A 15975-nucleotide genomic window follows, 5' to 3' on the forward strand; every position below is an offset into this window, starting at 1 on the left:
ATAAATTGAAAATCCCACCCCAAACAAAAGAATATCGAAATATGATGAAATACCTCCCTTAAAATATTGTAGGAATATTTATTATTTTCTATAGTGTTCAGAAATCTCCCAAAAAGATTTGCACTCATTTTTTTTCCTATTTAAATGGTACAGTTTTCTGTAAATCGTAAGTTTTGCTATTTACAGTCCTCCATTTTCTCCAAATTTTAGTTTTTGTGCAAACTAGTAATGGAGGGCTTTAGGGTTGAGTGACTTTTAGATATAGGGTTGAATGGAGCTTGAATCTCATAAAATCGTATTCTACATAAATAAATTAGGAAAATTTATTATGGCACTACACTGTGAGAGAGTAATAAAACTCGATTTTCCCTCGTTATATTTCGACTGTTTTTTATAATCCGACGTGAAAAAATAATTTTTGAGACATACTGTATTAATATGAGTGTAAATTGTATCTGCAATAGATATAAGGTCGATAATCGTACGATTGGAGAGTAAAAAAATTTATTTTTGTCAGATTCTATCGAGAAGGCGGACAAAAAATTACCACGTAAAAAGAGAATATCTTCGAGGACGAGATTCGTCTACCAAGGATTTGTCTATCATAATAATATTGTCGCGGGGAATCCTCCTTTGCGGTACGAAATTTATGTGGATATAATTTCCCTTATCAATTGTACCAAAAATATAGCACTTTTTATCACTTTGATTTGATGGGACAAATGCAATGAAAAAACGAGATATTTTGTCGAATTATTGTGTCCTAACCTAAAATTAACTTGTCAAAACAAAACTCTAACCTCAAAGTCTTAAGTCATTTGTCAAATAAGCTGAATTTAGTTGATTTCGTAAAACAAAAGTTAGTGATGAATTATCTTATATTTCATGCTAAAAGAACCTAAAATTAACTTGCCAATATAGGAGTCAGAAATAACCTAGATTGTGAATCGTAACCTCAAAGTTTTCAGTCATCTGTCAAATAAGTTGAAATGGGTAAATTTTGTTAAAAAAAGTTATCGTTGAATTATTTATTTCCGACAAACGCTACTGTGACGTCAAGTTTTTGAGTAAACCTAACCTCAAAGTATGAAAACGCGTTTTTTTATTATGTTAGGATATTGTAGACGTTTTATCAAATTATTGCGTCCTAACCTAAAATTAACTTGTCGATACAAAAGTCAAAAATAACCACGATGGTAGATCTAACCTCAAAGTTTCCAGTCATATGTCAAATAAGCTGAATTGAGTTGATTTCGTAAAACAAAAGTTGTTGAATTATCTGATATTTCATGCAAAAAGAACACTACTATGACGTAAAGTTTCTTAGTAAACCTAACTTAAAAGTATGAAAGTGCGTTAAATTATTGCGTCCTAACCTAAAATTAACTTGCCAATACAGAAGTCAAAAATAACCTCGATTGTGAATCTAACCTCAAAGTTTTTAGTCATCTGTCAAATAAGTTGAATTGAGTTAATTCCTTAAAACAAAAGTTTGATCCGAATCGGTAAGGAGGGGGGGGGTGGGGGTAAATATCTCAGTTTATTCGATTTGAGTAAAATTGAAAGAATTCAAAATTATTTGTTATTTCATGCAAAAAGAACGTTGCTATGACGTCAAGTTTTTTAATAAACCTTACCTAAAAGTATGAAAACTAGTTTTTCATCTGTTAGGAGATTGTAGACGTTCTATCAAATTAATGCATCCTAACCTAAAATTAACTTATCAATACAAAAGTCAAAACAACCATGATTGTAAATCTAACCTCAAAGTTTTCAGTCATCTGTCAATTTTGTTACTAAACCTAACCTAAAAGTATGTTGGTACGCCTTTTATCTGTTAGGAGGTTATGTTATTTTTTTCTGTCGTTGACATACTCTTCGATCTTCCTTTATATTAGGGCAGAAGTTCCCAAACTTTCACCACTCTAGGAAACATTCATTAGAGGTTTTGTTGCCTACTGAATAATTTTTAAAAAAAAAACGTTCTCATCGAAATTAGTCCAAATATAAATATTTTGCGATGTTGCCGCGTCGTTAATACACGAAAATCAGTGTATATTTCGTAGTTATCTTTGATTTTTGAATGGCATTCGACTTGGTACAATTGAATATCCATATAAAAAAGGGAAATAAATGAAAACGTAATGGGAGGTTTAGTTATTTAGGGTGTGCGGAGCATAAAAAATCGGGTTGTCGTGGTAGAGCTACGATCCCGGTAGACGGTTGGATCAACGAGCTGAAAATTACGAAACCTCATAATCATCCACCAGATTTGAATGCCGAAGAAAAAGAAGATTTTTTGAAGGAGTTGAAGTGCGCCATTCGATCAGATTCAATGGCGAATTCTACTATGAAAAAAGTTTACGAAATTGTAGCTTCAGCGTAAGTATCTAAAGGTTAATGATGAAAAAATTTTTGTATCAATTTTATAAACACTGTTTGGTGAAAATTTGGTTTAAATTAAAACATTTTCAATGTTTTTGACCGAAAGAATCATTCAAACGAAATACAGGTTCGGCGAAACAGTCAAGCTGCCCAAGAGTTTCGAATTCTTCGTCAGTTGCAGTTCGGAGGTTGGGAAATGTGCGCGCTCCTCTTGCAAAACGCAATCTTGACATACAAGATTATTTCAATCTCTTCAAACCGGTTTCATCGCTTATTGGAGCTCATACAAAATGATCTTTATGTGTACGATCAGTTTAATCGGTTATTGGAGCTCATTCAAGATGATCTTTATATCTACGATCATTTTATCGCTTATTTGAAGCTCATTAAAGTTGATCTTGATGTCTACGATCAGTTTAATCGGTTATTGGAGCTCATTCAAGATGATCTTTATATCTACGATCATTTTATCGCTTATTTGAAGCTCATTAAGTTGATCTTTATGTGTACGATCAGTTTAATCGGTTATTGGAGCTCATTCAAGATGATCTTTATATCTACGATCATTTTATCGCTTATTTGAAGCTCATTAAAGTTGATCTTTATGTCTACGGTCAGTTTAATCGGTTATTGGAGCTCATTCAAGATGATCTTCATATCTCCGATCATTTTATCGCTTATTGAAGCTCATACAAGATGATCTTTATGCGTACGATCAGTTTAATCGCTTATTGGAGCTCATTCAAGATGATCTTTATATCTACGATCATTTTATCGCTTATTGAAGCTCATACAAGATGATCTTTATGTGTACGATCAGTTTAATCGGTTATTGGAGCTCATTCAAGATGATCTTTATATCTACGATCATTTTATCGCTTATTTGAAGCTCATTAAAGTTGATCTTTATGTCTACGGTCAGTTTAATCGGTTATTGGAGCTCATTCAAGATGATCTTCATATCTCCGATCATTTTATCGCTTATTGAAGCTCATACAAGATGATCTTTATGCGTACGATCAGTTTAATCGCTTATTGGAGCTCATTCAAGATGATCTTTATATCTACGATCATTTTATCGCTTATTGAAGCTCATACAAGATGAACTTTATGTGTACGATCAGTTTAATCGGTTATTGGAGCTCATTCAAGATGATCTTTATATCTACGATCATTTTATCGCTTATTGGAGCTCATACAAGAGGCCTGCGCTTTTTTCTTTTCGAAACTCAAAATTCAGTTCATCAAAAGGTACTGAAGGCCATTCCAAGCGACGGTTGCAACAAGTGTATGGAAAATTGAACCAAGCATACATGTATTGACTGTTTTGAGGTTATGAAAATGTTGACATTGATTACGTCATCTATACATTTACAACAGCAGATTCTTGGCCATTATCAAAAATTAGATCAGAGCCTATGTTGCCAAATTGTATAAATAGTACGAAATTACAGTAAAAAGAAAATTTAAAATAAATCAATTACAAAATTCATAATATTTTTAAACATTTAAAGGCTAGTTTAGGAATTTTCGTAAACAAACAATCCGTGAAATGAATCAAAGCGTGAATTGATGTAATTATGGAACCGAATTTGAAATTAAATTATCGCGATCCCCTCTGCAGGATTGAAATTGTCACGATAGGGTTGTTTTTAACTATCAAAATGTAATTGACAGCTTCGGAAACTTCCCTGTACTGACGAGATTCACAATATGAGACAGCAGTCTACAGATTGATTGAAGCCAAACAATCTACAATTTAGTTGACATTGCAACGATGCCAAGTGTACCTTATTCGTACTTTATTATAATAGAAAGAAAGTGCGAAAGTATGATGAAAAAATAGATTTTTCTTAATTCCAGTTTTCCCAAAGCAGCTGCGGACGTTCCTTTTAAGTCTATCAGTTCTTCTTTACATCGATGGAGAAGGAATCCTTTAATGTAAATTTTTTGTCAATAAATTCGTATATAAATAATAATTTTTGTTGAACGCATTGAGTCTCGTCGAAAATTATTTTTTCCCTAGGAACCGTCATACCCTAATGGGGCGTAGTTCAATATATTTTGATTAAAACTTTTTCTTTTGATCTCTAACATTGAAAAGAAAGATCAGAATCGGGAGGCGAGAAGAAATTCAAAACAATATACAAGGTGTCTAAAAAGACAATTAATCTTTGTTGAAAGTAGCTATTCGGAGAGACATTTTTTGGATGTATCTCCTATAATACGATTCAAGTTCAGTGAAATTAATGTGAGATTATAGCGAGGAGTGCGGTTGAAGCTGCGGCGGGGGTTTCGTTGTGTTTTTGAATCCCTCTCGGTGATCGGCGTCAGTTCTTAGTTCGTGCATTTGAATCGAACTCTTACTAGTTTTTTCAGAAAAGTTTGTTTTTAAATGAGAGAAACGAAAAACCAGAATCGACGCGGAAAAAATTGAGTGAGGTTTTCGCTTCAGGTTTTGAAGGTCCATGGCCTGCCTCTTCTTCTAATTCTCTCTCCCTCCATTTTTGTTTCTTCTTTTGATAATTTATTTCTGCTCCATGACTCATTTGTTATTTTCCTGAGCTTCTCTGACTCATATCTAGTCGGCCTGATCATTGTTTTGTACAATTTTATCTTCAAGAACCCCAATCAATCTGCCACCCTTTGCTATCCGATTTTCTACCCCTTTAGTCTCATCATTCATAATTATAATCAACCATTTAGATAGTCGAATTACTTAATTTTTTCAAAATATGCTTCGTTTTTTGTTTTCAAACTGATTCTTCTCTTCACGTTAGATTTTCATATATTTAGTTTTTCGAAATTCACCCTTTTCCAATCCATTTTTTCTAATTGCCCCCGGGATTCCTCTAGTAACACAAATCATATCCATCTGGTGATGGATCAAACCTTGAGCCTTCCCTTATGATTACCCCTAATGTGAGGTTAGAAAGTATAGCTTCAGCCTTCTTTCTTCTTTTGATCTCAATGTTACCAACGTGGAAAATACTTTGAACGTACCGAATCGGAATTCGAAGGAAACCCCTTATCAATCATCTTCTTTAGATAGTCAACTCGAGTTTTCGTTTCAGCGCCATCTCTTGGTTAATTAGCAGTACTAAACGTACATGGAAACAACAGTTTCCTTTCTGATTTTTTTTAGAAGTGTCAGATTGGGTTAAATGAAGCATAGTTTACGAAAAATGAAAAAAAAAATAGGTTGAGAACATCGATTTTGGGTTTCGACATCAGTGATGTTCAATGTGTTGTTAATATACAGAATGTCTAAGATTTCGAGTTAAAATGTTAAATAGGAAAAAACTTAATGGAAATAAACGTTTAAAAAAATTGATAATATTTTTCAATCCCCGTTTTTTATTTAATTTGATTGTTAGATTTATTAAATTCCAAATCTAATAGGGGTTTTATTTTAGGGGTGATATTTAGTAAAAAATGCTTGATTATTGACGGATTTTCTTATATCCGTGGACATAAAACCGAAAGCAATATGTAAGTAATTTTTTTTTGGAAAAAATGACGTTATTAGAAAAGTTTTCGAATATTATCTATTAAAAATCGATAAGATATTGAATATTTCCCTTCTGACTCATTTATAATGAAAAATTAGTAGAATTCTTTTTTTTTCAATTAATTTTTGTGCACGGTAGCGATTTACGGCCTAAAGTTTGACAAAAATACTGTTTAATCGAGAAATATTTGTTTTTCTATAAATTTTGAAAACTAGATTTGCAAAAACTGAAACAATTCGTACACGAACTTCATAAAAACAGTTTTCGCTGTGGGATTTGGCAAAATTAAACACGAAGCGTACTAACTTTAATATATTTTCTTTCGATTACTTCATGTATTCATCGTCTGGGAAAAATTGCGACTTTATTTCTTTGAAATATTGACAAACAATCGATGAAAATATCAACACGACGCTGTTTTTGTTCCATTTTGAGCACCCAGCTTTCTCATGTTCAAATTTTCAGTTAATACGCACTTTTTGAAATGTCTATTAAGTCGCACTTTCAGTTGTTGCTGGGACTAAACTACAATCATGAACAACGAATGAATAATTCAACGAATGGTTAATGGAATTGGGTGAAACTTTTGACTGCCAGTGTTGTATTTATTCGAAAACTTTTCTCTCAAGGAAAGTCATTATTTTCCAAAGTACCGATAAAATTTTTTAGATACGTCACTTGCGCTCATAGTACCATCAACAATTGTCGTGCTAAAGGGTACGTGCCCTTAGGAAGCGACAAAAGGGATCTGGTTCTTACCATCCCTCATTCACACGACGCGGATTCGCTTATAGGAAAAAAAGCGGAAATCTGGAATATTTTAAAGCAATTTGCTTTGACTTTACCTGGAGGAAATAAACAAGTTTATAACAGCGTCGTATCGATGTGAGTGGTTTTCTAACCAATCTATTAATAAATCGAAAACTCTAATGTCTAATATTATTCCTTGGTTAGTTTTAATGATTCCCAATACGTTGTTTGGTTTACAACTTTTGTTTGGAACACACTCATAAATCGTTGTATTTCTAAATCGAAGACTTCTCACGTTAATCCTTTGAGGAAGCTTCTAACCTCTTCTTGGACTTCATTGTTGGGTCCATTTAGGGTCCAGCGTTGCCGTCTATTCCCTCAGTCTGTCGTTCTCTCTGGTGATTCTGGCTTACTCGCTGGAATTTGGTCAATATTTCACAATATCTGTTTGAGTTTATGGTCCTCCCAACTTGCATGGTATCGATGAGGAATATCGATACCCCTAACCTTTGCTGGCGACGAAACGGAACGAGATTTTTTTGGTTCGGAGGTGTAAAAACGTTTCTGTGAAGGTTTCCTCAGGGGAAATTTAAGAGATGCGTTTAGCAAGTTCACTGATAGTCTGTTGATCTTCTGGATGATTGCATACGAAACTGGTATGGAAAATTTCGGTGCGACCTTCAACAGAAAGCTTGGGAATGGAAAATTGTATGTCAATTTCTAGCTTGTTACAAGATAGACCAGGAGATGGTGACAGAAAATGGTCTCCCATTTTCTCCTGCATGCCTTTTTAAGAATTGATAACTAACCCTAAAATATGAAAGATAGAGGGGTTACGAGTCTTTGCGCGCTTGCACGTCATAAAGAAAATGGCTTCTCTTTGTGTAACGAATTTTAGTATTATTCCGTGACATTATATTGCATGCTTTTGTAATAAAACGTAGTTGGAACAAATTTAAGCTATAATCATTGATGGCATGCAATTCGCAACAGCCGACGGGGCTCAAAAGGTTACGTGGAAATGAAAAAAAAAAAAATAGCGCATTTCCGTGTTTACAAATTGCATGCCGTTGTAAAAAATTAGTTTTTTTCATCTCAAAAATACTCTACGAAAATTGGCATGCACCCCTCGTATGACCAAGGATGGGAAATATTAGGAAAATGTTGTGAAAATTCAATACGACTTTTCCGTGATATCAAACTGCATGCGATTTGAACCATACTTAATTTTTATAATTTATTGACGTTAGCAAATTTGGCATGCACAACAGGAAGTTGTAAAGTAGTGGCATGCATGACGAAAATTGCAAAAAACGCTGTTGCAATTTCCGTGACTTTATTTTGCATGCCATTCAATATTTCCTTAAAAAAACATTATTTCAAGTTGATAAAAAAATGGCATGCGTATTACACAGGCCTGACATAAAAAACTTGTGCAAAAATAAAATTAAAAAAAAATTTTGTAACAAATTTAAAAATAAGGAAAATTTCCCTGTTTTTTTTGCATGCCTTTTTGTATATTGTCTGTAAATATTATTTTAAACTTCAATAACAAATGACATGCATGTTTATTGATAAAAAATTACTTAAATAAACAAAAAAACCGGTGCCAATACATTGGTACGTGGCTTTCTTCCAAAAACTTTTTAGGTGGTTTAGGTACTTTTTTGGCAATAAAGTATAGATAATCCAAAAAACACGATTTTAATTTCATTATCGATGTAGTTCGTGATCGTTGCTACTCTTTCAAAATTATTACTATTTACAGCTTCTGTAACGACTGAATCCCACTTGACGCTTGTATTGATCCCTTCACTATGTCCTTTAAATCTTTTATTGTTACATTTATTGCAAAAAATACAAGCAAGATTTGTCGAAGAGCCCTTATTTCCTCAAATAGATTTTTTTACATTACTTTCATGCGCAACGTCATCCACATCTGACCAATTATCTTCATCAACATCCTCAGCAGAAATATTAATAGCAACATTCGGTAAAGGACTATGAATGAATGAAACACACAATCAATTCATTGAAAAATGTAATGGTGAATAAAAAATATGGAATGGGGAGAAACCGTGAAAACGGTACATTTTTATGTATGCAATTTTTATTATTTTATAATATTCACATTTCGAAAATTGTAACAAATCAACCAAAAACTTACACTTTGCTTCCCGACGGTTTGTTTAAATCGACTTTAAATTGGGTTTTCAAAGCATTAAAATTATTTCGACATTTCGAATGATACCCAATACTATCATCGATTTCCTTTGGCAGTTCTACATCACTATATTTCAGCGAATGCTTTTTTCTCTGCTCTAAAATCGCTATAGAAGATGCTAAGGTATCGGCAGTAAAAGAAATAATTGAAGCTGTAATAGCACAACCCAAAAAACATCTTTTTTTTAACGGTTTCTTCACCCTCATCATTGTCAGACATATTTGAGAAGTAGTCTCTAAAGAATTAAAATAATAATAAGAATAAAAGATATTGTGTTAGTTTATAAAAAAAATTACTTTTTGATACAGTGTGCGTGCGTAAAATGCGTTTTCGAACTTAAGTTAAACATTAATAATGAACTATTATTATTTTTTATATAGCAGAAGTAATTTAAGCATTTAAAAAGAATTTCTTTATAACATATATGATGTTTAAGATTTATTGTAAAACAATTGTATAATAATACCGTGATAATTATTCTACAAGACTAAAAAAAATTGATTAAAATAAATTTCAAAAAGTAGAAGTCTTTTAGAGTATATAAAAGAAACTGCTATTTAAATTGTTGAAAAGAACTCTTTAAATTCTACTTTTGACATTTAAGCTTTAGATTTGAAGCTCGCTTCAATTAAAAAATTGATTTTTTGAGTAAAAATTGCTTGACTGGCACATACACACATGCACGCATTCACTCACTCATTAAAAATACGATGGTGTTATTTAATACGATGCCATTTTCGATATATAATTAAAATGTTTTTATGAAATACAAAACGGCATGCAAATAAAAAACAGGGAAATGATTATTAAATTTTTTGCAACTTTTGTTATTATTTATAATATAATGATCATGTGCAACATGCATGCCATTTGTATTTCAGAATTATTTGGTCAAAAAATTAATATTTATCTTTATTAGAAGTAGTTTGAAATCACGGAAAAGTCGTATTGAATTTTCACAACATTTTCCTAATATTTCCCAATATTGTGAATCCGACATTGGAGAAACTACGGAAGATGAATCCGTAGTTTTAATACAAGTGTACAGTTTTGCAAATAAAAAGTTTTTGGAAGAAAGCCACGTACCAATGTATTGGCACCGGTTTTTTTGTTTATTTAAGTAATTTTTTATCAATAAACATGCATGTCATTTGTTATTGAAGTTTAAAATAATATTTACAGACAATATACAAAAAGGCATGCAAAAAAAACAGGGAAATTTTCCTTATTTTTAAATTTGTTACAAAATTTTTTTTTAATTTTATTTTTGCACAAGTTTTTTATGTCAGGCCTGTGTAATACGCATGCCATTTTTTTATCAACTTGAAATAATGTTTTTTTAAGGAAATATTGAATGGCATGCAAAATAAAGTCACGGAAATTGCAACAGCGTTTTTTGCAATTTTCGTCATGCATGCCACTACTTTACAACTTCCTGTTGTGCATGCCAAATTTGCTAACGTCAATAAATTATAGAAATTAAGTATGGTTCAAATCGCATGCAGTTTGAAATCACGGAAAAGTCGTATTGAATTTTCACAACATTTTCCTAATATTTCCCATCCTTGGTCATACGAGGGGTGCATGCCAATTTTCGTAGAGTATTTTTGAGATGAAAAAAACTAATTTTTTACAACGGCATGCAATTTGTAAACACGGAAATGCGCTATTTTTTTTTTTTCATTTCCACGTAACCTTTTGAGCCCCGTCGGCTATTGCGAATTGCATGCCATCAATGATTATAGCTTAAATTTGTTCCAACTACGTTTTATTACAAAAGCATGCAATATAATGTCACGGAATAATACTAAAATTCGTTACACAAAGAGAAGCCATTTTCTTTATGACGTGCAAGCGCGCAAAGACTCGTAACCCCTCTATCTTTCATATTTTAGGGTTAGTTATCAATTCTTAAAAAGGCATGCAGGAGAAAATGGGAGACCATTTTCTGTCATCATCTCCTGGTCTAAGAGAATGTTTTGGAGACCTCGTTTTGTCGAAGATATTTGCGAGATTCTGTGAAGGTTTTTTCCGTTTTGTCATGGGAATTATGGAACTGGAATGGAAAATTTCGGTGCGACCTTCAGCAGAAAGCTTGGGAATGGAGGATTGTGAGTCAATTTCTAGTATGTTACAAGAGGGTGTCTAGGAGTCATTTCTTTTTTATGAGGAGTATGAAGACGTGTTCCCGATGTCCAAATACCTCTTTCCATGGGGTTTATTGGATTTTTCCTCGTACAAATTTTTTGTATTTCGATTTATTTTCCTCATTCGAATGATTTCAATGAATGAATTTTTTTTTGATTAACTTGAATGAAAATTTTGCGATTTTTCAGATACCCGGAAACTGAGGATTTGTTTCCTTTTGAAAAAGTCGAAAATTTTATAAGAAAGTTTAGAAAACGTTTCAGAGAATTGTCCTAGAATCTAAATCATATTTATTTTTAAAATTATATGAATAATCTCGTTTTTTTTTTTAAATTTTCAAATTATTTTTAATTTTTTAATGATCCACTGCGTATTTTTGTAAAAACGGTTTAATGGGGTTTTCCCATAGGAAAAAAAGCCGAACTTTGAAAAAAACGAAGTTATTTTCCTAAAAATTTTATGTTTTTTAATATTTTATTCAATAAAATGATGAAAAGCGATTTTAGAATTTTTTTTTACCCAAAAATACTAGATAGAAAGTGTAAATTCAAAATTTCATTTCATAGTACAAGGAAAACGCATGAGAATTTTTATGTTAATAACGTACGACCACCGTATATATTAAAATAAAATTAATTACAGTACATTTTCCATTTAAAAAATTCAGAATACTATAACCACAAACGGAAAAAAGTACGAATTTTTTCAACACCTCACGCCTTTTTTTCTAAATTTAACTACGACGGTTGCCCGAAAAATTTCACCCATTCTGCAAATCGTATAAGTGAGGTTTTTTCCGAAAATGGATTATAGAGCTGTGAGTAAATAAAACAGGATCTAGACCTGTGTTTCCCCATGCCTCATAGCGGGGAAATTTGATTGTAAAGTTTAAACCTTTTGCTCTGGACAATTCCAATGCAAAGCTAAATTTCGATGCCTGATTGGACGAAAAAAAAGAATTTTCTTTTTATGTTTCAAGTTTGAAGAACATATGTTGTTTAGTATTCATTTGGCAGCCATTAATAGCGAACGTTGTCAGTGAATTACCAAACAAGATAAATATTGCAGGCCAAATCACCTGCGAAGACCAGCATCGCAAAAATCCAGAAATAGAGTCAATTGGAACGTTTTAGGCGAAGGCTTATTTTCAAAGATTTTCTAATAATGATCAGTTTAACGATCTTGGTTCTCATCAGAACAATAGTTATAATAATATACATTTTATTAAAAATTATTTTGTTATACCAGGTACTTTTAGAACCATCCTCGTAATCTGCACCAAACAGTTTCTTGAAAATGTTTTCGGGCGACTGGCCGAACCGTTTCGAGTTTGAGATTAAAATTTCTTTGTGCGCCGGTTAATTTATAATCTATTCCGAATTGGTTTGGAACCAGTTTAGGATCGCTGTAAAGCGCACACTTGAATCAACTAATTCAGAATGTGGTTTGCGTGATTAATAGAATAAACAATTCATCCAATTTCCTGTAATTATTTTCCCATTCCCCTAAAATTACGAATAGATTTATTGAATTTTGAGTTCAAGGTCGCTTAATCGCCGATTCTATTAACAATATTCCGTTGTAGATATAAATACTAAAGATCTGTTGCAAAAAATTCGAAGAAAACCGAATATGCCACGTTATATAGTCGACGGATTCGTTTTCCACGTGAATATAACTAAAGGAAAACCGCCGATGATGTGAGTATGAATCGAGAGATGGAAATGATCGAAATAATCGATTCGATTCTTTCAGTTATCTACGATGTCTCGAATACAAACGATTGGGATGTCACGCAAGGGCCGTCATACCCTACGACGGTTCCATACATGATATAAAAGTAAACAGACCCCACAATCATCCCCCTGATCATGACGCCGAAGAAAAAATCGTATTTTTGAGGGAATTGAAAGAAGTTTTGTTGAAGAATCCGAATGTACCCAGTCGTACCGTTTACGCTACTCTATCCGAAATGTAAGAAAATACTTTTGAAAAAAGTCGTTTCATTTCCGTTTTCCTTTTCACGCCATACTTTTAGTCGTCCATTGTAGTCTCTAGGGCGTTATGTAGGTTCGGTCAGTTTTATCCCACATTTGTTTTTGTACATTTGCACACGTTATTCATACACTTAACTATTCACTATCTTTATTAATGCATCTAAATGTTTTTGATTTTAGGTCTCTTCTGTTTTAAAATTGATTTTTTTTAATAATAAAAATCGAAACGTCAAATTTTATCTTTGTTCCAAAAATTATTACAAAAAAAACTAATTTTAAAATAGAAGAGATCTAAAATCAAGAACATCTAGATGCATTAATATATAAAAAGGTCTAAGAAATGAGAAATTGAAGAAATTCACTATCTTTTATACATTACACTATTCACTAATACTTCTACACTTAACTATTCACTATCACCTTTACAATTAACTATTCACTAACTAATTTATTGAAATTTGCGATTTATTTTTCACTATTCCGATGTTTTCACTACGATATCAAATTGTTTCATATACACTATGATCATTTTCTGGAATCCTCGATTTCCTGGTAATCTCAAATCATATTGAAACAGGACCGGTTTCAGTGAACTATATTAGTACTGAAATGTACTAATGAACAAGTTCCGACATGTTCTATTGAACTGAAACATGTTTGGTCAGTTCCCTTTATGCGTTTCAGTTTTGTGAGATGGAAACGGAAATTGAAATGATCGCGTAGAAGGCATTCATTGTTTTTGAATGTCCTGTGATTATTTCTTCATATTACGAGGGTTGCCTGAGAAATTTCCTACCTAACAATAAAAAAATGTTTTAGATTTATCTACAATCTGTTTTTTTTTTAATATACTTTGAAGTCTATACACTTTTTCGGCGACGATCTGAGCTTTTTAATCGTTCGAAGTAATAGATTTTGTTTTTATTCTCAAATACGCGTTCAAATTAGCAATAACGTCCTCGTCTGACGAAAATATCTCTACTACTAGTCAAACTTTAAGATAAGGAAACAAGAAAAATCGTGGGGGGTCAGATCTGGACATGGCGGTGAATGCGGAAGAGATTGAAACCGATTTCCATCGATTTGTGACATTGTGTATTGTCTAAATGAATCAGCACTTTTTCTTTCTTCTAATGGGATCGTTTGGCGTCATTTTCGTATATAGACTCAAAAATTCGAGCATTTCCAGATAATTTTAGCCCGTCACGTGACCCTCAAATAAGTATCGATCCAAGAGACTTCCCGCAGGTTTAATTCTTCAATACAGCGTTGCCGACTACAAGTACTAGAAACCTTTCAGATAGACCTTTCATTCTGAATGCGATCGAACTGACTCAAATTCGAGGTACCGCTCGCAAAATTCCAAACTGCAAACGAAATTATCCGCGTGAAGGAGACGCAGACGATAAATTTAATAGTCATGCGTTTTAGCATGGTTCGGAACGCGACGCGTCAGTAACAGAGCCCGTTTTTAAGAATTTGTGGTACGACTTCCGCCTTGTTGAACTATCTGGTGATTAGCTATCCACGATCGTACGCAGATACGACATAGTCAAAAAAAGGGGCCTACTCGACGAGCACGTGCTATAATCACACAGACTCAACTGTTTGAAGCACGAACATGCTTCGTTTGAATCTTTTTCGACAGCATCGCCGACTATAAGCGCTGGAAACCTTTCAGACAGAATGCGGATCATCCTGACTGCATCTGAGGTACCACTCGCAAAATTCCAATCTGCGATCGAAATCATCCGCGTGGAGTAGACGAGGACGATAAATTCGATAGTAAATGCGTTTCGGCATGGTTCGGAACGCGACGCGTCGGCAACAGAGCCCGTTTTTAAGAATTTGCGCTGGAACCTTTCAGACAGTCTTCACTGAATCGTTAGATATAATTGAAATTATATATTATTTCGATCTATCAGATTACTTGTTGAGCGGTTTTTTTCGTTTTCAGGTATCCGAATGCAGCTCGGGAATTCAATTTCGAAACGATTCGGCATAAAATGAATCGTTGGAGGAAATTGAACGAATAGTCACTAGTTGGGAGTTTGATGGTTTTTACCTTGTAAAGACAACTAAAAGTCTATTAATTTATGATTGTTTTCGCTTTTTAAAATTCAAATAAAGTATTTATTTGTATAACTTTTTTTATTCTATTCGAACTTCCCTGATGCGTAATCGTTTTGGGATTGAATTCGCCGTTTAAAAATTTTGGTTTTCTAGGCATGTTTGAATTCATTTTAACTAACAAGAAACACCCGCATTTGATTTGGCACAACCAGGTGTATGAATTTATTAAAGATGTCGACGATACGACAACGTGGAGATGCTTTAAGAAAAAATGCGAGGCCAGCTGTCAAACTAGACACGGGAAAGTGATTGTCCGAATGGGATTGCACCAACATTTGGTTCCTAAAAAGTATCTAGTGAGAGCTAGGCACGATAAGAGGGTGATCAAAAGAAAATTGAACTTTTTTTCGAAATTAAATGCTCAATAACACGTACTGCCTCGATCGATAAATTATAATTATAAAATAAACAAAAATGCCTTTCTTATTAAAACAAATAAAAAAAAATGCATGGTATGAATATAGTTTTACTAATAATTGTCCATGAGCGAAACAGGAAAACTCCAAGTTGATTCCGCAAACTTCCAATGATCGCCCTTGCGATTTATTTATGGTTATCGCAATGGCCAGATCACCGGAAATTCAAAAACGTTAAAAATCGAATGGTAAATTGAAATAATCGGTATATGCGACATCGAGACATCTTTCCATTGTATTTTCCCTGTATAATTGTTGCCCCAATGGCGTTATTCATCACTTTTTCGTAGCCACATTTGATCTAAAAGGACATATATGAAATATTGTATTAGGCAACCATCATGTTGTAAAAACATGTCACAACTAATGGCTAAAAGGATGTCTTTCGTCCTGATGTTGTTTTATATTTA

The 15975-nt window shown here is 33.0% G+C and overlaps 1 protein-coding gene across 48 annotated transcripts in view; it reads left to right on the forward strand.

Annotated features, from left to right (window-relative positions):
* Window positions 1–15975, forward strand: part of LOC130449791 (modifier of mdg4-like) — a 79134-nt gene that overhangs the window by 9662 nt on the left and 53497 nt on the right. Inside the window, exons 5-7 of one of the 48 annotated variants that reach the window (XM_056787833.1) lie at window positions 12605–12719; window positions 12775–12993; window positions 14974–15158. The exons of 43 other annotated variants lie outside the window; for them this stretch is intronic. In XM_056787833.1, coding sequence (XP_056643811.1) covers window positions 12605–12719; window positions 12775–12993; window positions 14974–15052 — 413 coding nt within the window. In that variant the 3' untranslated portion in view covers window positions 15053–15158. Of the gene's footprint in view, window positions 1–517; window positions 639–2157; window positions 2383–4248; window positions 4380–5801; window positions 5878–6566; window positions 6783–11207; window positions 11520–12604; window positions 12720–12774; window positions 12994–14973; window positions 15159–15242; window positions 15605–15975 lie in introns of those variants that run through there. 4 more of the 48 variants (XM_056787856.1, XM_056787825.1, XM_056787870.1 and 1 more) reach the window with 4 other exon arrangements.

Source organism: Diorhabda sublineata, chromosome 1 (assembly GCF_026230105.1).
Source record: "Diorhabda sublineata isolate icDioSubl1.1 chromosome 1, icDioSubl1.1, whole genome shotgun sequence".
NCBI lineage: Eukaryota > Metazoa > Arthropoda > Insecta > Coleoptera > Chrysomelidae > Diorhabda > Diorhabda sublineata.